Source organism: Notamacropus eugenii, chromosome 6 (genome assembly GCF_028372415.1).
Source record: "Notamacropus eugenii isolate mMacEug1 chromosome 6, mMacEug1.pri_v2, whole genome shotgun sequence".
NCBI classification, from domain to species: domain Eukaryota; kingdom Metazoa; phylum Chordata; class Mammalia; order Diprotodontia; family Macropodidae; genus Notamacropus; species Notamacropus eugenii.
Genome location: NC_092877.1, coordinates 299,691,625 through 299,719,556, shown reverse-complemented (window position 1 = coordinate 299,719,556; position 27,932 = coordinate 299,691,625). Strand labels below are relative to the sequence as shown.

The window sequence follows — 27,932 nt, the reverse complement described above, 5'->3', positions numbered from 1 at the left end:
TTCAGCTATCAAGCACAATGCCTCTTTAGTGGATGGCTCTTTATAAGCCTCTCTTATAAGCCTGCTGTGCAGTGCACCTCCCACTGCTAAAATAGCATATAAAACATGTTTGGAACATATGCCTTATCAAGGCGAGAAGACTATTTGTACTAAATAGCAATTCACATTGAAGTACCATTTTTTTAAAATTCTCACCTCACTAATGAAGGTTGCACTCAGCACACTGATTGAATAATTCAAAGAGGAACTGTGAATAATACTCTAATGGCATTTATCAAAACATGGCCATACTTCTTTCAAGTATCTTCCTAAAGACATCAAGTGGAACTCCAATGTTCTCACAGTTTTAAAGAAAAACATAGCATATTTAGTCAAAACAGCATGGTATAGTGGAAAGTCCACTGGACTGGGTGGCATGATTCTAGTCCTGGCTCTACCACTAACTAGCTGTGGGACCTTGAGCAAGTCACTTAATGTCCTTGGGCCTCAGTTTCCCCATCTGTCAAAGGAGGGGGCTGAACTAGATAACCTAAGGTCCCTTCTGGCTCTAATAATTTTTATGAATCTAAGTAAACCCCCTTAACACCAGTGAAAGTGGAATTCCCAGCCAGTGAATTAAGTGTAAACTGATGGAAATTAAAAGCCTGCCTTCCTAAATACTTAGAGATTGCCTGCTACCCTCTACATAAGGCTGCTTTTAGTGTCATGGTGAGACTCAGGACACAACATGCTCTCTCCACTAGAGAAATATGTGGTTAAGGACAATAGGAGAGGTATTCTAATGTGAAGGCAAGTGCTGGAATAATAAAAAGTTTAAAATACAAAAAAAGTACAGATAATCTCCTACCCCACCAGAACTAAAAATCTCATTAAGGTTTTTTTTTTTTCAGTAAGACACTGATGAAATAATTGAAAAATTACCACCACAACTACATGAATACTATCATTACAAGGATGAAAGAAAGTGGTAAATTATTTAACAAAATCAGAAGGGGGCAGGGAGTATCCTTCTGCCTGGTGACACAGAATCAATCCCTCAGACACATGACATCAATACCAGCTGCCTGCTTACCTTAACTAAATTGCCAGAAACAAGGACCACTGAGGGAGGTAGAAACAAAACCGCCACGCAATGGAAAACACTGCTAAAAAGACAAGAGGAGGCTCATCTTTATCAATCCAACAGCAGGCTGAGCCTTGCAACATCCTCAATTGGCACTTTTTTTAAGTTTATGTCATCTTCACCCTAAGGCCATAGAACAAGGAAGTGTATTTTCATTCATATCTCCATGGAAATGAAATACTAAAAGAGAAACAGCCATAATGGGCTCTTGGAGCGGGGTGGGGAGGAGAAAGGGTGAAGGTAAAAATATAATCTAGGAAAACATGATTCCAGAGGGAAAGGGTTTTTGTTTTGGTTGTGGTCCTAGAACACACTCTATTATGGACCGTGATGGCATTCCCCTCATCTCTAGTGACAACATTGCTGAGGGCTGGTCAGTAGCTTTTGGACTTGGACTTTGCTGCAGCATTCTGCACTATTTCTCAAATTTTAAGTTTTTCCAAGCTTTTTTAAAGTTATTTTTTCAATAGGACAAAAGGGGGAAACTTACAAATGATAAAACTGGAAACAGCACCCTCACTATTAGTAGCATGCAGTCTATGAAATATTACATACATTAAATTCTCCAATTACTCTGGGTTTTGATCACATAGAATCCTTCCTAGACAAGCTATAGAATTTTAAACTGTACAAAATAAAACATGTGCATGAAATCCAACTTTTTTTTTACACATCAGTACTGAATAGAGCAAAAGCCAGCAGCATTGACCCATGGACTCCCTCCACAGTGACTATAGAATGAAAACTTCACACGTGCCGTCAGCAGACAGCAGAGAAGGCCCCGGCCCTAGAGAGAACTCTTAAGTGTATCTACCTCTGAAAGCGTGGCTCAGCTGACAGGGTTCTGTAACTGAATTTGGTGAGCTGTCAAGATTACACCCACTAAGCACTCTGAAGCAGAAAATCCAGCAGGTGTGAGGAGATACTGGGAATAAATAGTTTAAGGAACATATTTTTTAAACTAAGGTATATACCCAGTACTAACCACAACCACCACCAATCCACCCCACCCCCAAAAAAACCCTAGGCACATCAATCCACTTCAGGCAGTTAAAGGGAGTCTTAACTTATCTTAGAGTCAACCACAGATTGGTTCTAAAAAGGAAATAAAAAGCTCAAAGAGATACCCAGTGCTAATGTTGTTGAGAAAAAAAGATTTTTGGTCAAGTTTGCTTAATGAGAGTGCTCAGGCACACGTGAGTAAGCTGGTGAGCACTAATATAGGACTCCCAGCTGTTAGAAGACCTGAAAACAGGGTCACTAAATGACTGGAAAAGAGGCAGGGGGGAGTCTGTGGTTTGTTTGATAAAAGAATTGTATAGCTGGACCTCAGTGAAAATTTTAAAGAAGCCTTGTGGGCAAAGCTTCATGCTAACAGCCTGCACATTTGTCAATCAAGTCCACCGAACCTTGCTGTTTAGTCAGCACAAGACCTCTCAACACCGCACACACCAACGTAGCCTGGCCTAACTCAGTTTTGGCTGAGTATCTAGAATGTGGGTGGATAGAATATGATGAACTGAACTAGTCCATTTACTAGAATCATTTCTTATTCAGGACTGTATCCTACCCTACAATGATTTTGGGTCTTTGGAGATATTTCTTAAAATAACTCAGTAGAAAAAGGAAGGTTAAAGATCTAGAAGCTGAAGTTATATTTGTCATGCAGACATAAGAGTTAAGAATTTCTGCTACAATCCTGTTGAAGTTCCACTAGAAGATTTAGCCCACACAACTAGCAGCACCAGTACTTGACCTACTAAGCTTATTCCACTACTACAATTTTAACCTTAGATAAATCTAAGGTGAAAAAATATTTTCGTAGGAACAGGTACCTTATTTTCCAATTGAGAACAAGAGATTCAAGGGTTTTGTTATTAATTCTTTTTTGTTTTTTTCAATTTTTCTATGAATATAAGGGGAAAGCAGCTTAGACAATGGTACAGGTAAAGCTGGTCTTTAATGATCACAGAGAGTTAGCAATCCTTTAATTTCCACTGTGGAGACTTGCCAACAGATCTAAATACTGCTTGTTCTTTCCAAATAAGACTAATAAGATGTTTCTACATGCTGAAAAATTAAAAGAAACATCTGCTCTGAAGTCATTTTTTTCTCCTCAAAGGTTAATACTTAGTACAAAGTTTTCACCTGGACTGCTAATGAGAACATACGTCATTCAAATGTTAACTTAAAATCTTCAGGCTTGATCCTCAAAACCTTAAGGAAATATAATCTCCATTTCACTATACCCTGTGCTATGACTGACCCTTGTTACAAGTAGTGTGGATGTATAAGCCATAGGTGGCTATGTAGTTTTAATCAGAATGCTAAAGTACATTTGTGGCACCAGTTAGCTAGTCTTAGAAGTCCCTACACACTTTCTAAACTCCACCATCTAAATGATTTAGGCCAACAGTTATAATGAGATAAAAGTCAGTTTTCCATTCCCTTGCTTCAGCCATGGAGTGCTAAGAGACTGCAAATTCTAACTGAATTTAATAAGTAACCAACAACCTGGAAAGCTTTTTATGTGAACTTTCATATACATTCTCTAGATGTTTCATCTTCAGGTGGAAGAAAAAGATGTTCACTGGGTCATACAGTTAACATCATGGTGTTATTATCTTGGCATTCCTAATGCCAAGCACTAAAGCAAGGGAGAAAAACTCTGGGTTAGAAAGGATCCCTGAGAAAGATCCTAGATTCCACCTCAGTCTTATTTCGACTTTGTTTGAGTTATAGATCATTTCATTTTCTACACACCCCAAGATGAATGTCAGCTTATTTACTTCAAAGAGCTCAGCACAACCACCACTAACCATCAGAGGATCCATCTGTTCATCGTTAGGTCACTACTTGCTTTTTTATATTTTTTAAGCCAAAACACATACGTAGTTTTATTACAATTATCCTTATCCTTCATCCATGAGTTCACATGAGTGTATTCCCCAGAGCCTTGTGTAAATCTGGAAAGTCCCTAATCATTCCTTTTGATGCGGTACAACAGCATCAATCTTCACTCAGAATAATGCATGATGGACTCCACATAATTCCCTGGGAAGAGTCCAGTCACTCCGTTCATGACTCCCTCATACCAACCATCATCGTTCTTCTTGATGACATATATGATAGCTCCTTCCTGAAATGAGAGCTCATCCTCTTTGTCTTTTGTGTAATCATAAATCGCAACAACTAGAAAAAAAATGAAAATATGAAATATATAGGAAGAAAAAAACCACGATTGGACAGGTCAACATAAGGACTCTCTAAGTCACTCAAATAATACAGTAATGTTCTAAAAGTAAATAAAAAACATTCTGCCTGTGTCAATTATAGACTTATCTTACCCAAAATGGCAGACTTCACATTTTAACCAGAAGAAACTTAAAATTTCCCAAAGGTCTTCCTGGTTCCAAATTCTCTGGTTATTAGGGCCATTACAATGACATCATAAACATGCCCTAATTACAGTAAGTCAGTCAATAAGCATTTATTAAGTGGCTATTCCGGGACACTGTACTAAGCAAAAAGAAGCAAAAGACAGCCCCTGCCTCCCAAGAGCTCATAATCTAATTACCGAGGATACGTTATACTTTTTTTTTTTAGATTGAAGTGAATTAGAAAACTGTCATTCTTTCAAATCCACCTGAAGAGTCTTCTACATCATCCTGTGGGATGCAAACATTACTCTCTATTACCCAACTTTCTCATGACCTTACCTCAACATCTCTGGAAGTTTTAATAAAAAATTTTCCTCAGTTGCAACATGCATCTGTACTGTGTCATCTTATAAAGGGTTAAGTTTAATTATAAAACCTCAGGCTTCTCAGGAAAATCAGAAATGAACAATAAGTGTTTAAAAGCCCCCTTTCCTCTATGGCTTGTTATGTTGTAGAATATTAGCACTAGTTTATTTGATGAAAAATTTCAAGTTTCTGGTCCATTTGAGCAAAATCTAAATGGTTCTCAATTAAGTTCTGAAATTATTTGTACTGCAGTAGAAGGAGGAGATAAATAATAGTAATATTTTATCTGTCAGTCTATAAGCATTTTAAAGCACTGCTAGGCACTGTGCCACATGCTGAAAATACAGAAACAAAAAGAATACTGCCCTTACCCTCAAGGAGCTCACAACCCATCAGGGAAGACAAAATGCCAATATACTATACAAGTATACACGAAACACACACAAGATATGTGCAGAAATTTCTTTTTAAAAAAATACATTTTGCATTTATATAAACTCCTTTGGGACAGGAATTTAATTTTTTTAATTAAGTTTTTATTGATGGTTTTTGTTTTTACACTGTCAGTAAGCATTTATTTATTAAGTACCCACTTTGTGTCAGGTACTGTGCTAGTCTTGAGAGATATAAAGGCAGTCCCTGCTCTCAAGATCTGCTCACAGTCAAATGGAGGTGACACAAAAATACACACATACACAAATGATATATACAAGTTAAATGGGAGATAATTAACAGAGGGAAGGCACTAGAATTAAGTGAGGATCAGAAAAGGTTTCTCATAAAACATGGAATTTTAGTTGGGATTTGAAGGAAATCTGAAAGTGGAGATGAGGAAGGAGAGAATTAGAGGGATGAGGGATAGTCGATAAAAACTTCAGTCAGGAGATGGGAGCACCTTGCTCAAGGAATATTGAAGAAGCCAATGTCATTGGATCTCAGAGCATGTGAAAGGGGGTGAGGGGAGAACGAGGTGTAATTAGACTGTAAACACAATCAAGGACTAGGTTGTAAAAGGTTTTGAATGTCAAACAGGATTTTAAGTTTAACCCTCAAGGTGGAAGGGGGAGAGGAGGGAGGAAGAAAGAGGGATATGGTCAGATCTTCACTATAGGATGATTAATATGATGACAGATGAGTGGAAGATGGACTAGAGTAGGGAGAAAATTGACGACCACGCCAGAAAGCCATCACATATAACAAATACATTTTTAAAAGAAACAGAAAAAATTGGCAAAGGATCAATACCTCAACAAAGTCTGAAAATGTGTACAGTGTTTGATACTTGTGGACCTTTCACCTCTGAAGTCAGATGGGAGGTCTTCTCGTATCTCTTCTTGGACCAGGCTTATTCTTGTAATTCTGCAGTGTTCACTTGGCTCTTTTGTATTGGTGGCTGTTTGTTTCCATTTTACACTGTTGAGGTCATTCTGCTTAGTTTTCTTGGCTCAGCTTACTTTGCTTTGTAGCAATTCATGTGAATGTTTCTGTATTGATCATCTCTGTCCTTTCTTACAGCAGAGTAATATGCCAGCACATTCATGTGCCACAATCTGTTTGGTCATTTGCCAATCAATAGACATCTACTTCTTTTCCAAAACTTTGATGCCTCAAAAAAAAAATGCTGCTATACTTCAGTGTATGTGAGGACTTTTTTCTTTCTTTCAAAGTTGCCCCTTTGGGTTATAAGCCTAGTAACAGAATCCCTGAATCAAAGGGCACGGACATTTTCATCATTTTATTTGCATAATTCTTTCCTGCTTTCTAGAAGGGGTTCTCTACCATGTCACAGCTCCATTGACGATGTAGAACAAGAGTCTTACGCTGATTACATCCATCTTTTCTCATCTTGGGCAGAAACTGTTCCATTTTTACCTTTTTCACCAGGGCTCAGCAAAGTGCCAAGAAAGAGTACTAATTTAATAAGTGTTTACTGAATGGATGAGAGGCTCCATACTGGCAGCAAGCACTGTTGGCAGGATGTATTTCCCTATTTTGTGCCTTGCTTGTTACTATTGATCATGGAACAATACCTTGTTGGGTTCTATCAAGGAATTTCAAAATGTTCTTAATATACGCGTAGTAAACCCTAAGTTAGAGGAGAGCCTTCCAAGTCACACTTTGCTCTATTGAATCAAAATTAAATCGGGGTAAAAATCTGCCTTTAAGTATGGAAACATGAAAAACCAATTTTTAAAAAAACTGTAAGAAAAGGTAACGAAAACATTATCCATTTTTCATTTGTTGAAAGCAATGGATAACAGGGAAGTGAGCATTTTTAGGAAGCAATTAATGTATATTGTATGTATACAATAATGTATATTCTTTTCAACTAGTTAACTGAATAATCAAGATTTACCTTCTTTGAAATCTATTTGTATGTTTTATATTTTATTCAGAGTAATAATGAAAAAGAAAAAAGATAAGATCATTATACTTCTCCCTGTATAATCTAACTTCCAACTTCATCATCCTCATTGAAACTGCTATCTCCAGGGTTACCAGAGAACTTTTAGCTGCCAAATCCAGTGACCTTTTCTCAATCCTCATTTTCCTTAATGTCTCTGCAGCCTGCCACTGTTGATCACTCTCTCCTCAATACTCTCCTCTTTCTAGGTTTTCAGAATACCATTCTCTCCTGGTTCTCCTCTGACTATTCTTTCTCAGTCTCCTTTGCTGGATCCTCTTGCAGATCACTCTGTTGAACTATATAGGTGGCCCTCAGAGTTGATCCTGTTCTCTTCTCCCTCTACACTACTTCACTTGATGATCTCACCAGCTGCCATGGATGTAGTTACAATCTCTGTTCTGATGATTCTTATATCTATCTTTCTTGCCTTAAACTATTGGCTGACCTCCATCTCCACCTCACATGTCCAGCTAACTTCCTTTCAGACATGTCAAACTGGATGACCAGTGGACAACTCAACATGTCCTGAAGTGAACTCATTGTCTTTCCCTCTAAATGCTTCCCCTCTCTTAACTTAGTAGTTACTGTACAGGGCGACACCATCCTGCCATCCCTTTTTCAGGCTCACAACCTAGAAGTCATCCTGTACTCCTCACTATCTTTCACTCCTCATATCCAATCTGCCGCCTAGACCTACTGATTTCATATTTGTAACATTTCTCCAGTATTCCACACTTCTCTCCTCTGACCCTGCAGTATGGGGCCTCATCACCTCATGCTTGGATGAGTGCAGTAATCTGCTGGTGGGTCTGCCTGCCTCAAGTTTCTCCCTACTGCAGTCCATCCTCCATTCAATTTAGCCACCAAAGTGATTTTCCCAAAGTGCAGGTCTGATCATGTCATATTCTACTCCCTTTCCCATAAACTCCATTACCTTCCTATTACCTCCAGGATTGAGCACAAAATGCTCTGTTTGGCATTCAAAGCTCTTTCCTAACTTTCCAATCTTCTTATACCTTACTCCTAACATCTGCATAAAAGACTAATTTACAGAGAACACACCAGGAAAATATTCACACGGAGGTCAGAAGACACATACAAAGCTCTCTCTTAAGAATTCTGGAATCAAGTGTGAGACATGGGAGAAGCTGTCACAGACCTGCCCAGTATGGCACACCTTCATCAAAGAAGGCTTTGTGCTCTATGAGCAAAGCAGAATTGTGATAGCTAAAAAAACAAAAAAATCCAGGAGATGCACAAATTCAAACATATCCACTCCAAATGTTCATACAGACTATTTGTGCCTAACCTGGGGTAAAGTCTTCCAAGCTTATATTGGTCTAATCCACCACAGTAGGATGTACTGTACTTGGACTCTGACATAGTGATGTCATTTTGGTCTGCTTCAAGAATGAAGGACAACCGACACCTTGCTTCCCAACACATGTACTCTTCCATCCAGATATTGGCCATTTCTTGGATCTGGGTATTTTCACTGTCCCCCCATGCCTGAAATATTCTCCCTCTTCCAGTCTACCTGCCAATCTCCTTTAAGTCTCGACTACAATTCCATCTTTTACTGAAAGCCTTTCCCAACTCTTCTTAACTCTACTTCCTTCTCTCTGTTAATCACTTCCTATTTATCCTACATATAGCTTGTTTTTTATATATTGGCTTGCGTTGCCCACCCCATGAGACCGTAAACTCCTTGAGAGCAGGGACTGTCTTTTGCCTCTTTTTGTAATGCCAATGTTGAGCACATGCCCAGGACATCATAGGTTTACTGACTGACTGATTAATCACTTTGGGAGCAGTTGAGAGATTTGCTTTGTCTGAACATGAGGATACAATCATCTTCCCTGAGACTGCTTTTCTTTCAAGAATCTTTTTTTTGCCCCTGAGCTGAATACTCTCAAAGATATTTATTAGTCATGCTTCCTTGATGGGCAATGTCTCATTAGTTCTTAATTTTCTTATTGATTTCCTTGCTTTTACATTATTTTCATTTCACCTTATTGTTCTGCCTCATATATAGGCAATGATGAACTTTTCCTTAAAAATGCTCATAAATTTACCTTTCAGGTGAACTGTGTTACATGTTTCTTTCTTGGGAGAAATGTTTTTATAGCAATCCTTATTCATAAATATCCTGATTCACTATACTACAAAATAATTCTTTAGAAGCTTAAATGGTAAAAGCAACTTTAAAAAATATTTAAATATTCATGGGAAAAACAGAAGTATAATGTCCTTGTCTTAGATAAAACTAATTACTATTAGGTAAAAGGTGGTATTATATGAAAGATAGATATGCACCTCAATGAAAGATGACCAGAATTTTCAACCTATAGCCTGATAGTGCTTTTTAAGATCACATAAATCTTTAAAACTGACAAGACAATTTGAAGAAGATAACATAAATAGAATTTTACTTGGAAGCAGACTCAAGTTGTCTAATGGGAAGTTGCTTTTAGTATCAATAAAGCTTCATTTCTGTTCAGAATTAATTTCTTTCTCCGCATGTCACTTTATATTTACCTTTTTCTAAATAGGTCCTTGGTGCCCAGGGAGGGTCCTCTTCAGCATAGGGATCGCTGTACTCTACCACAGCTGCCTCCTCCTCCTCATAATCTTCTGGTGGGGGAGGTGGAGGTGGGGACTCATCAAACACTGGTTCTTCTGCAGGAGGTGGAGGGGGAGGAGTGTCTGAAACTAATAAATCATCAAGATGATCACAAAAATATACAACATACAGATCTGGGATGCCTCTCATTCTAATATTGTACTATCGCAGAATTCAAAACTCATTTGGAAATGGATATTACTTTAAAAAAATCAGTTAAGTTAGAAAGAAAAAAGATAGCCCACCAAAATTTTAGTGTCCCAATCTTCAAGTCTGATGTTCTTAACAGAGCAACCTGGGTTCTAAAAGGACCTTCAGATTTACCCAAGCTAATCCTTGCCTGATGCATAAATTCTGCTGATATTATCCTTTGGTAAGTGGTTAATCAGCCCACTCCATTTCAGACAGATCTAACGGACAGAAAGGTCATACGTATAAAGAGGTGTTATATACCTCTTGGGAACTGCTGCCCATGGAGAACTGTTCCTTATTTCCCCACCCCACACCCAGGATACAAAGAACAAATCAAAGCCCTCTTCCATGTTCAAATATTTGAAGACAACTACAACTGTCCTTCCAAGTCTTTTCACCAGGGTATCTTTATGTCAGGGTTTTAAGCTCCCTTGACATCCTTGGACCAACCTCTTCTGAATGTCTTCTAGCTTATCAATGCTTCCATTAAGATATGACACCTGTAACTCACTACAATATTCCAGATGTGATCTGTCTAGGTCACTGTACAACAAACTATTACTTCTCTTAAATATTAAACATGCAGTTTTATTGATGAAATCTTATTTTGTGGTGGAGGCAGGGAGGAATGGGAAGGGACCAAATGGAACATCACATTTTTGACTCATTTTGATCTTGCAGTCAACTAAAAATTCCAAGTCTTTTTTAAATGAACTGATCTCTAGCCACCACTTTCTTAATTCTAAACTTGTACAGTTTATTTTTTTTAACCTGGGTTAAGGACTTTACATATCCTCATCAAATTTTGTCTTTTTAGATACAGTCATCCTTCAAATTAAGAATTTGTAAAGAATTTAATCAAGTCATATGACTAAAGAGTTATAAAATATACTGGCTATTCCTCTAGATTTTTTCATCTGCAAATTTCATAAGCATTCTTTCATCCAAGCCCCTGAAAAATATCAAACATAAAGAAATTACAAATAGACCTGTAGCATACCACTAATAACACATTCCTCCAAGTTGAAACCAACTTCTGAAAGGAGGCAGTGTGGTACGGTAGAAAGAACACTGGCTCTAGAGTCCAAGAACACTGATTCAAATACCATCCTTGATGCTTATTACCTGTGTGACCTGAGACAAAGCACTTAACCTTTCTGGGCCTCAAGGCTTCTCATAAGTAAAATGAGAGGTTTGGACTAAGATCTGAAATCCTTTCCAGCTCTACACCCTGCCTTTGGGTATACTCAAGTCTACTAATTCTGAATCTTCTTAATTAGGTTAATCATTTAATCCATACTTCTCTAATCTGTCTATAAGGACATAAGGAGAGATTTTGTCAACTACCAGACAATATTCTTAGTATCTACTTCAATAGTAACACTGTCAAAAGAGAAATTCAGGTTTTTCTGTCATGATATGTTTTAATGAAGCTGGCTTCCAGAGATCATCACATGGCTACAAGTGCTTACAGCCATCCATTTAATGATCAGTTCTGGAATTCTTCTTTCTTCACTCCAAGCAAAACAGTCCATATCTGGCAGAATTTTTTTGCCCCATTTTGAAGACCCCAATTATCTAGTACTTTTTCTCTTTTCCATGATTCCTTAAAGATCAATGACCTTAGAGATTAAACATGTGAATTCTTAAGGGCCTGGGATTTAATTCATTCAGGAGAGGGGACCTGAACTACATTGGTGAGCAAGTACCTAGTGTAAGGTACACTGTTTCTTTTAAGATCTGTTCATAAGGATCAGTCAGATAAAAAAAGGACAGAAAAAAATGTTTTGAGAAAAAATATTATATTAGTTGTCAAAGGACATAAGGTATTGATCACCATTATGAATATTTTCATGCCTAATGAGTATGTTTTAATATGCACAGATAAAATCTTTGTATGAAACAGCTTTCAACTGATATTTTGGACAGTTTTGTCTTAGGGTGTGGATTTAAGGACTTGGGTTTCTATGTCAACAAGGTAAAATGATACCTTGTGTTAAATGTTGCAAAGAGGCAGAACAGGATCTTTTACTTATTAAAAAACAAGAGATATGTGAAGAAAAACAGCTTTTTAAGGGTACCAAAAAGATAAACAAGATTTGTACCTCCATGCTTTATGATGCTTTAAGACTAACGGGCAAAACTAAGAAAATGTAAGATCGTATCAACACTTGGAGACTACAAGCGAGGTCTCATTTTTAAAGGACTGTCTATTTGATCAAAATTATGTGGGGAGTTGTGACCTTTTAAGTAAAAGATGAATCCCTGGAAGTCAAGAGGCTCTCAGCTCTCATTAAAAGTATTGAGAGGGGTACTAGAAGACAAGAGGCATCTAATCCATAAAGACAGCAGCAAGAAAGGAAGTGGAACATAGTAAGAGTTAAAGATAGTGGGGCACTTAGAGGCAGTTTAATGAGAAAAGACAGAACAGTGCCTGCTTGATCAAGGAGAGAACTGAGCTCTAGGGATAATTACTGCCCTCTTCAACACCATCTAGAGCTGAAGAGGCAGAACTACCTAGGAGGGCTTGTTGCCCTTTGATCTGACCTCTGCCTTAAGAAGGAAAAGCCAATGTTATGGAATCCTTGTGAACTGGTTAAAAGAGTGAATCTGAATTGTGCTCCTGTGAGCTCAGTTCTAATTAGATAGCGCAGCAGATAGTGCAAGAAAGGGTAGGTGAATGACTGGCTAGGGTGGGCTTTATAGCTAAGATATAGACAGTCTGATGAGCTTGGTAGTTGGTTTTATTTAAAATAGGGAATTGTACTGTAAGGTCCCTTCCACCTCTCTACCTAGGAAACTATGTCACCTGATTTGGACCTTGTATTAAGAAAACAAAGATTTCAATAGTTAAAGACAGGGTGCAATAAATTTCAGGCACAGGATGGAGGTAGGAGGGCAAAACAGTGATTCCAGTTTGGCTGAAGCAGAATTTAAAAGAGGCGTAGTGGGAAATTAAGACTGGAACCTATACATGTATGTATAAATAAACATGTGCAAGAACGTGTATGGGTGTGTGGGTATGTGTGATTGGTTCCTTTTCTTTATCAGGATAAATTGTGATTTTTGAGTTAAGATTATCCTTCTTGAACTTTCTCCCCTCTTAGTGTCTCCAGCCATAGCATCATAAATCCTTCCTCCAAACTCCCTGAAACATGTACTTTTTAAGTCAAAAGTATATGTCTATTTTCAACATTCCTCTCCTTAGATCATGCATTCTAAAATAATATGGTGACTTTTTCCCAATGTTCCTATCCTTTCTATTCCCCTATCATCTACAAGGAATACTGATCAAATTTATTGATGACAGTGCAGAGATGGGTGGCTAATATGCTACACAAGAGTTATGGTTCAAAAGATCTTCACAGTTCAAAAGATCTTCGCGGTTCAAAAGATCTTCACAGGCTAGGGTCAAATCTAATAAAATTAATTTAAGAAAGATAAATACAAAGTCTAACAATGTTGGTTCAAAAAATGCACTTCTGGAGTACATTTTTGGGGAGGCATGGTTAAACAGCATTTCAGCTGAAAAAAAATCAAGAGCTTTAATGAAATACAAACTCAAGGAGTCAAAGGTGGTATGGCAGCCAAGAAAGTTAATGCAATCTTATGCAGCATTTAGATAATATATAGATGTTTTACATATACATAGATAGATAGATATAGATAAATAATATAAAAATAATATATAGATAGGTAATATAAAATTCTCCCTTTGGTTTTTAAGGCCTCCATAACCTAGTCCTACCCTACCTTTCTAATCCTGTCACATAGTATACCCCACTCAACTCCCTTATTCTTCAATTAAGTGACAGTGGACACCTGGCACGTCACTATAGGACTTCTCTCCCTTTCCACCATGCCATGTCCCCTTGTAGGGCACCTTCCCTGTACCTCCCCTTCCCATTTGCTTTTCAACTTCAATTTGTGTGTTATCTTTCCCCATTAAGCTCCTTGAAGAGAGGAGTATTTGGGGTGGGGGGTGGGGGATAAATCTAGGGCTTAACAAAATCCCTGGCAAGTAATAGATGTTTAATACATATCTGCAGACTAACTGGTCTTCCTGCTGCTTTTTTAACCCAAAACTCCATTTCTGAACTCTGCACATTTTCACTGACTGTCCCCCAGGCCTAGCACACTCCCACTTTACATCCCCATCTTGGCTTCCCTCAAGTCTCAGATGAAGTTCCACCTTCTACAAGAAACTTTTCCTAGTCTTCATCTTAGTGCCTTGCCTCCAAGATGATCTCCAGCCTGTTTTCTGCTCTCTTCCCCATACCTATTAGACTATGAGCTCCTTCAGGACAAGGGCTATCTTTTGGCTTTCTTTGTATCCCCGGCACTTAGCACAATGTCTAGCACACAGCAGGAAGTAAATAAATGCTAACTGGCTGACTGCAAGTTAATCTAGGATCTAAATTTTCTTAAGAAGACACTAATTTCAAGTGCTTCCTTAGCACAATGCCTGGCACATAGCAGGCAATAAACATTTACTGAGAGACTGATTTCTACATCTGTGAATAAGGTTAAATTCAAAGGTGAAGAAACATAAGTTTATTAGCAGCCCTTCTTCGGACCAAAAGTACATGAGATACTGTTAGAATCTCAGTGAACTTCTTCACTTATTTCTTGGTTGTGAAAGTAGAGAGAGGCCTACTGATGACTTCAAAAGATTTGAAGAGGATAATCTGTGACTATATAGTGTTACTAATTTGCTCTCTAACCTATTCCCATATGGATCAATTTATTTTTTACTATGCAATATTTACAAAACTGTAAAGCTACTCCTCGGTGAAAAAAAAGGGGTTTTTTTTTGAGAACCAAAGCATCTCAAGCTCAATAATTCCAAAATATACTTAATTTCTTTCCCCAAAACCCATCCCTTTCCCTAATTTCAATGTGTTTGCTGGGGCCATGACCAGTCTTCCAATCACCTAGGTTTATAGTCATACCCCACTTTCCCAGTCAACTGATGAATCATGCAGATTTTTACCTCCATGAGATCTCACATGGTTTTTCCCTCCACTTACATAACCATCACCCAAGTTCAGACCCAAATCATCTCTTAGTTGCACTATCCAAATAGCCTGTTAAATGGCCTCCATGCATTCAGCCTCCCCAATTCATCTTTCAGCTGTAGTTGCCAAATTAATATTTCTAAAGCACAGGAATGACCATGTCACTCCCCAACTCAAGAGGCTCCAGGGGCTCTTACTGCTTCTAGAAGGAAATAAAAAACTTCTCTCTTTAGCATTTAAAGCTCCACACCACCATTACAGGTTGGTTACATATTTCTCCATGGCACATTTCTCATACATAAGAGTCATTCTCCTGCCCCTAATTCTGCATAGACTATTCTGCAGGCCTGAGATGCTCCTCCTTTTCATCTCAGCAACTTAGGGCCCCTACATCCATGATAACTTAGCTCCAGAGACAGCTTCAAGAAGTCATTCCCGATTTTCTCAGATTTTTTTATAATACTTCCCCCTGCCCATAACAATTCAAGCTCTCTGAGGGTAGAGACTGTCTTGTTTTGTCCTTGTATACCGGTGCCTAGCAGAGTGACCAGCACATATAAGGAGATTATACATTTCTTGTTCAATTCAATTACTCAGATGTTTGGCCAAAATTATCAATATGACAACAAGTGAAACAAACAAAATTTTAAAATACATACACTTTAAAAACTCAAGAAATCTAGTAACAGTTTTAAGGATTTAGTAACAGTTTTAAGGGATGAACGCCATCTCCTCTGAACAAAGACCACAAAAAAGATATTTAATATGATTCACAAAAAAAGGGGAGAAAGGCCCAATACACAGCAATTAGAAAAGGTCAGTAGGTGACATACAAACACCTTTCATACCTATAATCTGATCAACAGCATAAAGAAGTAAACTTACTATTTTCTTGGACTCTGGCCACAAATCCCATTAAAGGCAACTGAGGAGTTACCTGTAGGATGGATGGAGGAGGAGGAGCAAGAGATGCTGAAAAAAAAAAAAGGAGGGGAGGAAGGTGGGGCTCATTATATTAAAAATAAAAGATAATACAATAAAATTAATGGATAAGGACAAGATGCCACCCACTGTTTAGAAATACTTGGTAAGATGTCATGTGGGCCCTTGGAGAAAGGAAAAAACAAAACCAAACCCCAGGTGGTCTTTTAAAAACTTCAATATTTCAAGGAAGTTGAAGTGTGGAGCCTATGAACTTGGTCTGAGCAGTCCTCCAAGAATAGACACAGAGTCCATCACAAGGTCCATACTCACAACCTTTACAATTTGTTAAAACCTGTCACATCTTGCCCTCCAATATCATATGCTTTAGTACCCAAGATTACCACCATGTCATCATGAGACATCAGAGTAGGGTATTAAAGGAGATTTTTAGACATAGACTTTTAAAATTAAAGTAAAATTCATTTATCATAATGCATTTACCATGAAGGTTTCAACTAGTGTTTATCACTTATTGATAACTCCACACCAAAAGCTACACATAATTTCTTAAATCAAGCATTTCTCTACATTGCTATAAACAGATTAAGACTTTTTTTTGCAGGTGTATGTACATATCAACTTACAGTTCAAATTCTAAGGCTTACAATTATCATAGTTAAAGAAAGGCGTGAAATGATACTGTAGTCTACCACGACATTTTTTTTGTTTTCACTCCCATATTATTAGACAAACAGGTGGATTAAACCATCCTAAGCCTTAATAAGCTACTGCAGAACCAAACCCGTTACTCCTCATACTATAAACTTTTTTTTTCCAGGAAGTCTAATTTCCTGACTTTTCCCCGCATCTATAGCACTAATTCCTGGCTCTATTCCTTCACTCATGCTATTCCCCAATCACCCTCTCCCTTCCATCCCCACTTAAGACCTGGTTATTCTTCAAATTCCACCTCCTCTACAAAGATTTCCCTGTCAACTATCTATTATTAGAGATAAAGGGGAGCCAAAGAAGGGCTAAAGGAGAGCAGTCACACTTAATGCACTGCTGGTGGAGCTGTGAAATGATCTAATCATTCTAGAAAGAAATCTGGAATGACCTCCCAAAACACTCAACTCTTGATCTTATGATCCCACTGTATCACTACTAGGCCAGAGGGACAGAGAGTAGGGAGGAGCTGGAGTGTCCAAACACATCAAAGAAAAAGAGAAAGGACTAATTGGCATAAAAATTACAGCAGCAAAGAATTAGAAACAAAGTGGTTAGCTATCAATTGAGAAATGGCACAACAAATCGTGGCATGTGTCTGTAATGGAATAATGTTGTACTGACAATAGCGACACCGAAACCCCGGCAGGGTTCGCACGGTGAAGCCAAGTGAGTAGACGCAGGAGATCAGTTTATGTAATGTTGACAACGCTGCCAAGAAAGACAATGGTGAACAATTTAAAAATGATTATGAATGCGATGGACCAATTACAGCTTGACATTATTATCGATTGTGGAGCCCACTTTTAGGTGCACAAGTGACGGACTGGAAGTGAGGAGTGAAACACAAATGTTCAGACAAGGCCAATCTGTGATTTGTTTTCCTTAACTGTACTTATTTATAACTAGGGAAGGTTCTGAGGTGGGGCAAAAGCAATGCAGGAGATTCAGGGGATACTTACAGGAAAAAGGAAGAAACAAGAAATGTCAATAAACCATTTTAAAAACAAAGAAAAAGCCAAAAGAAAGTTTAGAAAGGGATACAAGCAAAACAGTATTGGAACTACCATGATAAAATTCATGCATACTTTTTATTAAAAGCTGGAAGAGAGTCACAGTATTTCATTTACATTCCTCTTTCTATTCTTTGTAGGAGGAAATGTTTATCTTTATTGATCTTAAAAAGTTTGTAATAAGTTGAAAATTTTTTATATAAATAAAAGAGGCTCTGAAAACGATGTAGTCTAATGTACTCAATCCATGTGAACAAACCAAGGCCTGAAGAAGTCTGACAGCTTGCCCAAAAGGCCAGAGTTAATGATAGTCAAAATTCACCCTCGGTCGTTCCTGACTGAAATAATAAGTTATTATTTGTAACATACACTTTGGTACTTGATTGCATTCAATTGATCATTTTACTATATGTTATTCTCAATAATTTCACATGGATTTTTTTCAAAGAAAAAAATTTTTAAATAAACCTTCTTAAGGACAGGAACTATTTTTCTCTGATTTTCTTTTGGTACTGAAAAGTACTTAAACACATAAATGTTCCAATAATAAATGCCAAGTAGGCTAAGACTACTCAAGAAAGATGTTCTCATTCTAAAAGCACAGAAATAGAAGGGGGGCAGCAGTTTGTTAAGACATACAGGAACCCAGATCCCCCATAAATATACCCTGAAAAGCTCTAAAAACATACCAGAAGGAACAAAGATGAAGAAAATTAGAAAAAAACCCTGATCGTCAATTCTGTCTACTCCAGGGCTATATAAAATGATTGCAAGGACCCTGTGGAAAAATCTGAGGAGGGTTAACCAGGAGGGACAGAAGATAAGGTCCACAAACAGCTTCAGGAAATAGGGCCAGACCCGTGCTAAGCCCAGGGTCCAAGCAGACCACATTATATTAACCTGAACCCACACCCAGGTCCAAGGCACAATAAGAACCAAAGAGGAAGAAAGGACCAGCGTGACTCCTAGAAAATAAAGAAGCTATGGTCTTACAGGAGACCTGTTATGAGTACAATCAACACCATTTGGGGGGCGGGGGGCCTGTCAAGGGTCACAGCCAGGGACAAAGCCAATTCTGGGTTTGAAAGACTACTGTAAAAAGAAAAAAGAAAAGGAGCCCAATAAGGAATAGAGATCAAAACATAAGTCTGAAACAAAACACTGGAATTCCTGAAGAAGGCAACTAGTTACAGTCCCCAAATCCAGTCCCAAGCAAGACTCACCCATGCTTTCCAAGACTGTGAGGAGCATAGTCTGATCTAAAAATAAAGCTCCAATCCAGAAGCTAAGGCTGAAAACAAGAGAACACAGAGGAAAATGCCAAACACTATGGAGAAATACTACCAACTAAAAGAAGCCCAAGAGGTAAACACAAAGAGAGTAAATCCACAAGTAAAACCTCAAAGAAAAGACTATCCTGACCACAAAGACCACAAGAGTACCTGTATAAAATGAAACCGGAAATACAAAATGTAATATTAAAGGAAATGTCTTCTCAGGAAGAAAGAATGACAAGGAGAGTTAATATCCTAGAAGAGACAGTGATAAATGTACACAAGGATGGAACTCTCTGAAAATTATAAGTGACCAGAGGGCAATGATTCCATAAAATAAGAACTATTTTTTTAAACCAAAAGACTGGAAAAATGAAAATTAGTATATATCATATCAAAAGTAGTTGATCAGGAAAACGATTCAAAAAGGAAGAATCCCCAAATCACCAGATGACCTAAAAATCATGAACAAAATTTGAAAAGCTTGAATATGTTATTTCAAGAAATCATTTTAAAAAACTATCAGAACTAAAGGGCAAAGTAAAAACAGAAAAGCATCTACCTCCTGCAAATCCAAAATAAAAACTCCCAGGAATATCATACCCCAAATCCAAAGTGTGTATGCAAAAAAAAAAAAAAAAATGCTTCAAGCAACCAAAAAAGGAAAAAATTCAAGTACTGAGAAACCAAAGTCATAGTCACAAAAGACTTGACAGTTGTCACAATAAAGAGATAAGCTTAGAATATAATATTCCACAAAGCAATAAAGGCTTACAAACAAGAATAATCCATCCAGCAAAACAAACATAATCTTGGGGGGGGGGGGAGGAAGAGAGAGAATGAATCTTTAATGAAAGAGGGTTTTCCAAATATTCTCGAACAAAAAATGTCAAAATGCAGGAAATGCAAGTGCAGAAGTATTCAATATAAACAAACACCCAGCTACTGGGATACACAATCACATTCAGAAAAAACTGGACAGTGTTGAGGGCCAGGGTGGAGTGCAGTTGACAAGATCAGGAAAGACCTTCGGGGAAACTGTTCTTTGAGACGGTGCTCATTATCATCCAGAATGGCTCTCCATGCCCCCCAGAGGTTGCTGTCTCCCTGAGACAAACGTGAGAATTAGAGAAAACAAGGGATATGTAAAATAGATGTCCTCTAGGCTAACAGTCTTTAAAAACAATAAGACTGGCCAAATCACTGGGACAGGAGATCAGCAGACTGTCACGTAGACTTGAAGTTTCTATCTATATATACCCTAATCCTTGGATCAATAAACAGAATTGGTCTATCTTTTCCTGCCTCCCGTGTCTCTTTTCTTCACCACATCACCGAGCCGTGTATGGACGCGGGCCATCTGCTACAGGACAGCAGCATAAAAGAAATTAAATTTAGATCGATATTTCACATCTCTTACAAAGAAAAAAACAACCCATCAGGTTTTTGTATAATAAATTCTACATTACTTTCAAAAAAGACAAGCAAAGCTTCCCTGTGCTCTTTGTACATTTTCAGAAACTTTTAAATACCCTCTCTTGGGAAGCATCAGTACTGGCAGCTCTCCCCTCCCTTGATCCCTCCCTCACAATTAACCAAGTCAGAGAAAGTGGGGGAAATACTCGTGACAAATAAGCATGGTAAAGCACAATGAAGCCAAGATAGTGGCCATGTCCAGAAATGTATATCTGGGCATCTTCTATCTATCACTTCTGTGAAGAAGCAAATAACACGCCTCCTAAGTCTGCTGGAGACATGGCTACTCATTGCTATGATCAGACTTCATGTCTTTCAAAGCAGTTTTTCTTTACAACCTGTTGTCGTCCTATAAATTGTTCTCTTGGTTGTTCCCATTTCTTACTACTTGTGATTCTGTGAAGTAATATTTCCATCATTTCTTAGAACAGAATTAAGAGTTCATTACATTTGTACACTACAATTTGTTTAGTCATTGTTCAATTATTTTAGAGGCATTCTAGGGCATTTCCTTAGATTCTAGTTCCTTTGTTTTCCTTTTTTCTCCCCTTTTAATCATTTTCAGGATCAAGAAGTTTGTTTTGCTTGTGACTATTATCCCACTATTATACTCCCTCTTAAATATTTCTTCCTTATTCCCTGTTTCCCTGTTAAGTTCGACATATTTCTACAACAAATTGCCAATCTCTTCAATCCTCCATCTTTTTCATATGGAGTATGGGGAAGAAAAGTGGAATAATACCACAAGAAATGATAATAAATTAATGTTGACAGCTTATAATCTACAGATTGATCATACAAATGCTTACTGTAGTAGCAATAATAAGCATCCTTCATTACTTGAGGAAGTATGGGTAGTTAGGCCATGGATCATTATGAAGTGAATTTAAGTACCCCTAGTACTTGTTTCTAGGTACTCAATACCTAGTACTCATGTAGCGTTCCAGGACCAGACACAGGATTTGAACTCAGGTCTTTCAACTCTAGCACCATCTCTGCTCTACCCTGTGGTAAGAGTCACTTAATGCCAAGTTTCTTAACCTCCATTTTGTGAGTTTCCCCAGGACTCATTAACTAGCCACTACATCACACGAGATCATCTTAATAGATAATGGTTTTGCCTCAACTCTTCCATGTGGGTCTGAATCTTAATGATGCCTAGCAGACCAAATCTGTCTCCTTGCTTTAGGATCTCTAGTTTTTCCTCTATGTCTGTTGTACACGACTTTGTGCATTGATGTACAGTTGTCAAGAGGCCCCAGGCTTAACGATTTCCTCCTTTCTTAGATTGTTATTCTTGGGAGCTTACTACTGCTTCTACTGCTATTCTTCCTATGTGATCAATACTCTTTATGGAATATAGCTTGTAGGGTAAAATACGTCTCCGTCCCCTCTCTTTTTTCTTTCTAGTTTAAAGTCTTTTTGATAAAATTGATGAGAAACCAGAAAAATACATTTTTCACAGCCCTGGTTAGATGCACACCCCTAGCATTCTTATATTTTTAGTTATGATCAAAAAATTGAAACCCTACTCTCAAATAAATTTTCTTAACTGCCTTTTTATTTCCCAAATATGCCCATAAACAGCAATGATGAAAACAATGTGCCTCAGTGGTCTTGGCTTTGGCCAAGGCTTCATCATAGTTGTCACTGCTTTAGAAGTTCCTTCTGGCAGTTTCATCTGTATCCATGTGAGTCACCATAAGGTGCTAATAATCATTCCTTTTAAAAAGTCTAGGAATGCTTTCTGTGCTGTCCTAGATGTATGCCTAGAAAAGACGAGAGATCTCTCTACTATTGTTCTGAGGACAACAAATGTGATCAAACTGACAACTTGCTGCTTCTGTCCTCAAAGTAGGGAGCTGCCAATCATTCCTACTCTCCTCTTGTTCCTGTGATCTTAACTAGATGATTTCCCTTTTGACAGCACCTACGTATCTACTGCATCATTCACTGGAAAACAGACAGCTGCTTCTTCCTCCTCAAAACATCCAAATCCCTCTACCCACCAAGGACTTAATGAGGCCCATGAATGCATGACCATTCTCTTTCTTCTGTTTGTGTTTTGTTTATTCTTTCTTGGTTTCAGGTAAAGAAATATAAGTGACTATGACCTTGTAAACTTTGAAAGGTCAAAAGACTCACTAGAAGTCCAATGTTGGGAGCCCAAGGCAGAGAAAGCTGTAGCTGGAAGCAGAGCCAACAAAGAACCATATACATAACTGAGATTCAGTTTCATGTACAATATTCTTTCTGTTCTATTACATATATGTGTGTGTGCATGTATATAGAAACATTCATTGCATTTAGCATTTGCTAAGTTTATAATTTTTTAAGAATGAAAAAAAGAATGAATTGTGGTGCTGCATTAGGAGTGAAAAGATCTGAATTTGAATTTCATCTAGGTTATCTGCTACCTATATCCTCAGGTAACTCACTTAGATCTTCAGTTTCCTTATCTTTAAACTGAGAAGTTTGGGCAAAGTGACCTCTTAAGATTCTTCCACCACAAAATCTATCATAGGTACTGTGGGTTCAGAAGGCAATTGTGGGCAATAGAAGCAGCACTATACCATTCACATGCATAAAATTACACATAGATATGTTAAATTTATAAAAATTTATTATATTTTAACTAGAACTTACATATGAATATGTATATGTTACAATATAAATTGATTACCTCCATTTCCTTTTTTTTAAACATTCTGATGCTTCATGCTTTTACAATGTACCTTCCTAATACATACTGTCACAGAATGCTCCCTTATAACAAAAAAAGTCACACAAATTCAATTTGGTAATGGTGCTAGATACAATATCTCACATCATCCCAGCAGCCAATACCTTTCCATCAAGAAGAAAGAAATCCGTTTCATTGTGTCCTCAGGAAATAAAATTGTTCACTATATTAAATCAGATTTCTGCATTGTTTTCATTCACATTATTTAAGTCACTGTATTTTGTACTCATTTTGATTTCTTTATCCTGCAACAATTCATTTAAGTCTATCCACATTTCTCTGAATTCCACTTTATACACATATAGCAATTTGTTCAATTATTCCCCAAGCAATGGGCATGCATTTTGTTTAGTTTTTTGCAGCTATGAAAACTGTAGCTACAGTTATTTTTATATATATGAGCCCTTTCTCTCACTGAGCCCCTGGAGACATATTATCAATAGTATCAACAGTATCAATCCAGAAAGATTATGAACAAATAGTGACTATATTTTTTTTCTTTTCTTATGTAACTCCAAATCATTTTCCAGAATGGTTGAACTAAACAACTGCCCCAACAAATGGTATATTAATAATATTTGTCTTCCAACAGCTCCATCCAATTTTAACTACTATCTTTCATCATCCTTACCAGGTTTATGAGTATGAAGTTTCATACCTGTTTAAGTTTTTTTAAATCTCTGCTAAATATCAGAAGTTATGCTACTATGTTATAATCTAACATTGAAAGACTACTGTCACTCATAATTTTATTTATTAGTGAGATTTAATATATTTTCACCCAGAATTAATAAAAAGTCTAACAAATATCACTGACTTAACATGTCGGTCTATGCTGAGTCAACATTTCAAAAACTGCCTTTTGGAAAATAGCAACATCACAGACTGAACTCATTTTTCCCCACAATAAAAAGAAATTTTAAAATGTAAAGGTAACACAATCAGATATTTAATGAAATAAATACTTCAAATACTTTCTATTCTTTGGACCAAGTATTTGGTCATTTCAAAAGAAAACACATACATAAGCTGAACACAATCTACTTAGGTAAGTGAATTTGCTGAACTTGCAAGATGGCTGGAAACACCCAATGGCAATGATCATAAGCAAATTACCACAGCTCCAGTGTTTCTAAAATTTTCTACTATAGTTATACAGTTGAGGGAAGGATATGATAGGAAAAAAATTAGATTCTTAAACTGGGACTTTGGCTTCCATAACTGTGTGCTCTTTGGTGGCACTGAAGCTGATGTTTTTTTCTCTTTCTTTTAAAAGTTCAAATGGTCTGGAAGCCAAGATGGTGGAGTGATCAGTAAATGCCCCACCCCTCCCCTTGTTGACCTTGAAAAACTCAGAGAACATTTCCCCAGGAAAAATCTTGCAACAGTGGGATCAAAGGGGTAAACAGTCTCTTAGCCCATAAGGCTAGGAAAATCACAAAGCGGGGAACCCTCTTGCTGGGGCTGAAGAGGAACAGTGCAGGACTGGAGCTGTCACAGATAGCCCCACCTCAGTGAAGCAGGAGGAGATCCTGAGATCCTAAGCCCCAGTAGGGTGGGGCCCACAATCATCAACACTAGGACTCCAGGCGTGCCTCAGCACAGCCAGGGGAATAGGGAAGACACTAGAGCAAACAGGGTTCACCAACCACTGAGTCTGCCTGTGCTCAAGAGAGGAGACCTCCTGTGGCCAGAACACCTCTCCTGCACATCTCATGCAGAGAGCTCCAAGGTAACTCTGGGGAAACTCAAACAATTCACCTGGCCTCTGCTTTGGCACATCAGCCAGCTCAGCACGAGGTAAGCTACAGCATTCTAGCTTCTAGCTGAAAGAACCAGAAGCCACAATACACAAAGGCTCAAGTTCTAAGCACAACCATAGAAAGAGTCCCCTGTGCCCCAGAAGCAGAAATCCACTTTAAAAGACAGGAAAAGGGTTATCATCATGAGCAAGAAGTAAACCAGAAAAAATAAGACCACAGAATCTTTCTATGGGGACAAGGACCAAAACACGAATACCAAAGAGGTCAGCATTAAGACTGTACTCCCATCTGAAACTTCAGAAGGGAATATGAACTGGTCACAAGCCCAAAGGGCATCTTGGAAGAGCTCAAGAAGGATTTTAAAAGTCAAATTGGGGAAGTAGAAGAAAAACTGGCCAATGATTTTAAAAATATGAAAAAAGAAATCACGGAAGAATTTAAAAGGAAAATTGGACTAATGAAAAAGGAAGCACAAAACCTAATTGGGAAGTACAAAAACTAACTGGAGAAAATAAATGCTTAAAAGGACAAATGGAAAAGGAGATGCAAAATTTAACTCAAGAAAACAATTTGAAATAAATTAGAATTGGGCAAGTAGAAAATAATGACTCAATGAGACATCAAGAATCAGTCAAACAGAATCTAAAGAATGAAAAGATAGAAAAAAATGTAAAATATCTAATTGGAAAAACAACTGACCTGAAAAATAGATCCAGGAAAGAAAAACCTAAGAATTGTTGGTCTACCAGAAAGCCATGATGAAAAAAGAGCCTGGACAGTATCTTCCAAGAAATCATCAAGGAAAACTCCCCTGAAATCCTAGATCCAGAGGGAAAAATAGTCAAGAGAATCCATCCATCACCTCCTGAAAGGGATCCCAAACTGAAAACACCAAGGAATATCACTGCCCAATGCTAGAACTGTCAAGTGAAGGAGAAAATACTGCAGGCAGCCAGAAAGAAACAATTCAAATATCAAGGAGCTACAGTCAGGATAACACAGGACCTTGCAGTTTCTACATTAAAAGATCAGAGGGATTGGAATACGATATTCTGTAAGGCAAAGGAGCTGGGACTACAACCAAGGATCAATTATCCAGAAAAATTGAGCGTAATAGTTCAGGCAAGGAGATGGACATTCAATGAAATAAAGAATTACCAGACCTTCCTGATGAAAAGACCAGAGCTCAACAGAAAATTCAATCTTCCAACGCAAGTCTCAAGAGAAGCACAAAAAGGTAAACAGGGAGGGGAAAAAAAACCCTTGTTATTCAATATGGGCAAACTGCTTACATCCCTATGAGGGAAAATGATACTTGTTAATCTTGAGAATTGTATGTCTATTATGATATATAAAAGGGATAAACATAGAGGGAGTGGGTATAAAGTAAATGATGTGATAATAAAAATGTGATTCAAGGGTACAAAGCGATTGTAACAGAAGAGGTAAATTATATCACAGGAAGAGGCACAAAAATATATTACAGTAGAGGGAAAGAGAGGAGGGAGATGAGCATTGTTTGATTTTTACTCTCATATGATTTGGTTCAATGAGGGAACAACAAACTCAGTTAAGTACAGAAATCGAACTAGCTTTATAGGTAGTAGGAAGCGAAAGGGAAAAAAAAGGGAGGGGAGGCTAAAAGGGAGGGAAGAAGTAGTATGGGAAACAGGGAGTAAAAGGAAGGGGGAGTTGAAAGAAGGGAGGGATGACTGAGGGAGGCAGTGGTCAAAAAGTAAAACTCTACTGTGGAGGGGAAGGGAGAAGGGAGAACTGAAAGTTCAAAGGCACACTACTTATCATTGGAGTACTCATAAGGTAGGGAGACCAAGACAGACAGACAAATAAACAAATGAATAAACATCACAAACTCACAGTAGTAAGGACGCAAGAAGCAAGGCCCTCCAATTTTAAACCCAAAGATCAGCTCAAAGCAAGTAAAACAAAGAAGCCACATGATACTATGTGAAGAGTACTGGAATCTGAAAAGATCTCTATGCAAATCTGACCTGTGGCACTTGATGTGTGCATGACAAAAAACAAGTCAGAAATTGTTGAGCCATCTGTGGCTTCCCATCTGTGAAGTAGCATTACCTGCAATATCTACATTAATACAACAGCTATAATTATGATTATTTTTTGAGCTGGGGCAAGAGGCAGGAAAGATACCCTTAATTGGAGAAGGACGATAAAGGAGAAGATAGATCCTAGAACAGGGGCTCAGGAAGAACAAACTCCTGCAGATCAAAGGTAGTGTACAATACAAGGAAACTGAATTTGAAATTAAAGGACCTAGGTTAAAACCTGACTGTTCCCAACTGTGTAATTGTGGGCAAATCATTTCTCAAGGCTGATTGCTTTTGTTCATTTTTCAGTTGTATCTGACTCTTTGTGACCTTTTTTCACAGATAACACACTGGAGGCAGTGTATGGAGGCTGAATTCCAGCCTCTAACAGGTTCACTCTTGATCTAGTTGGAGAAGCAGGCAACTTCAGAGGGGTTAATAAACAAGCTTTATTCTGTTCTAGTCTTCTGAAAGAGCTGGGGGAGAACCAGCTTGTACAGCATTCCCTAATCACCCTTCTTACAAGGGCCAGCAAGAAAGGGGGGGGGGGGGAGGGGCAGGGGAACTGCCCCTACATCTCAATGGGGTCAACTGAAACAGGAACACTTGTGCACCCCCCAAAATCCCCTCAAGTCTCAATGGAAACCAGTTGAGGCACGCAGAGATTCCCTGTGCTTTTTCCCCATATGGGTTTTTCCTCTATGTTTTCCCCCATGGATTCCCCTATAGATTCCCCATTCAGTAACCAATGCCCTCCAGCTTTAGAACCTCAAAGAAGGCATCTTGCCAACATTAAGCCCACAGATTAACTAAAGCAATATTGTCATTCTGCACAAGG

At 38.0% G+C, this 27,932-nt stretch overlaps 1 protein-coding gene across 5 annotated transcripts in view; it reads right to left on the bottom strand.

Moving 5' to 3' along the window:
• Positions 1-2,996: 2,996 nt before the first annotated feature.
• ABI2 (abl interactor 2) overlaps positions 2,997-27,932 on the bottom strand; it is a 114,661-nt gene continuing 89,725 nt past the window's right edge. For all 5 annotated transcript variants that reach the window (XM_072617350.1, XM_072617348.1, XM_072617347.1 and 2 more), the window contains 3 exons: positions 15,995-16,081; positions 9,815-9,988; positions 2,997-4,315 (listed from right to left, as the gene is read on the bottom strand). In XM_072617350.1, the coding sequence (XP_072473451.1) occupies positions 4,140-4,315; positions 9,815-9,988; positions 15,995-16,081 (437 nt within the window). In that variant the 3' untranslated portion in view covers positions 2,997-4,139. The remainder of the gene's footprint in view (positions 4,316-9,814; positions 9,989-15,994; positions 16,082-27,932) is intronic.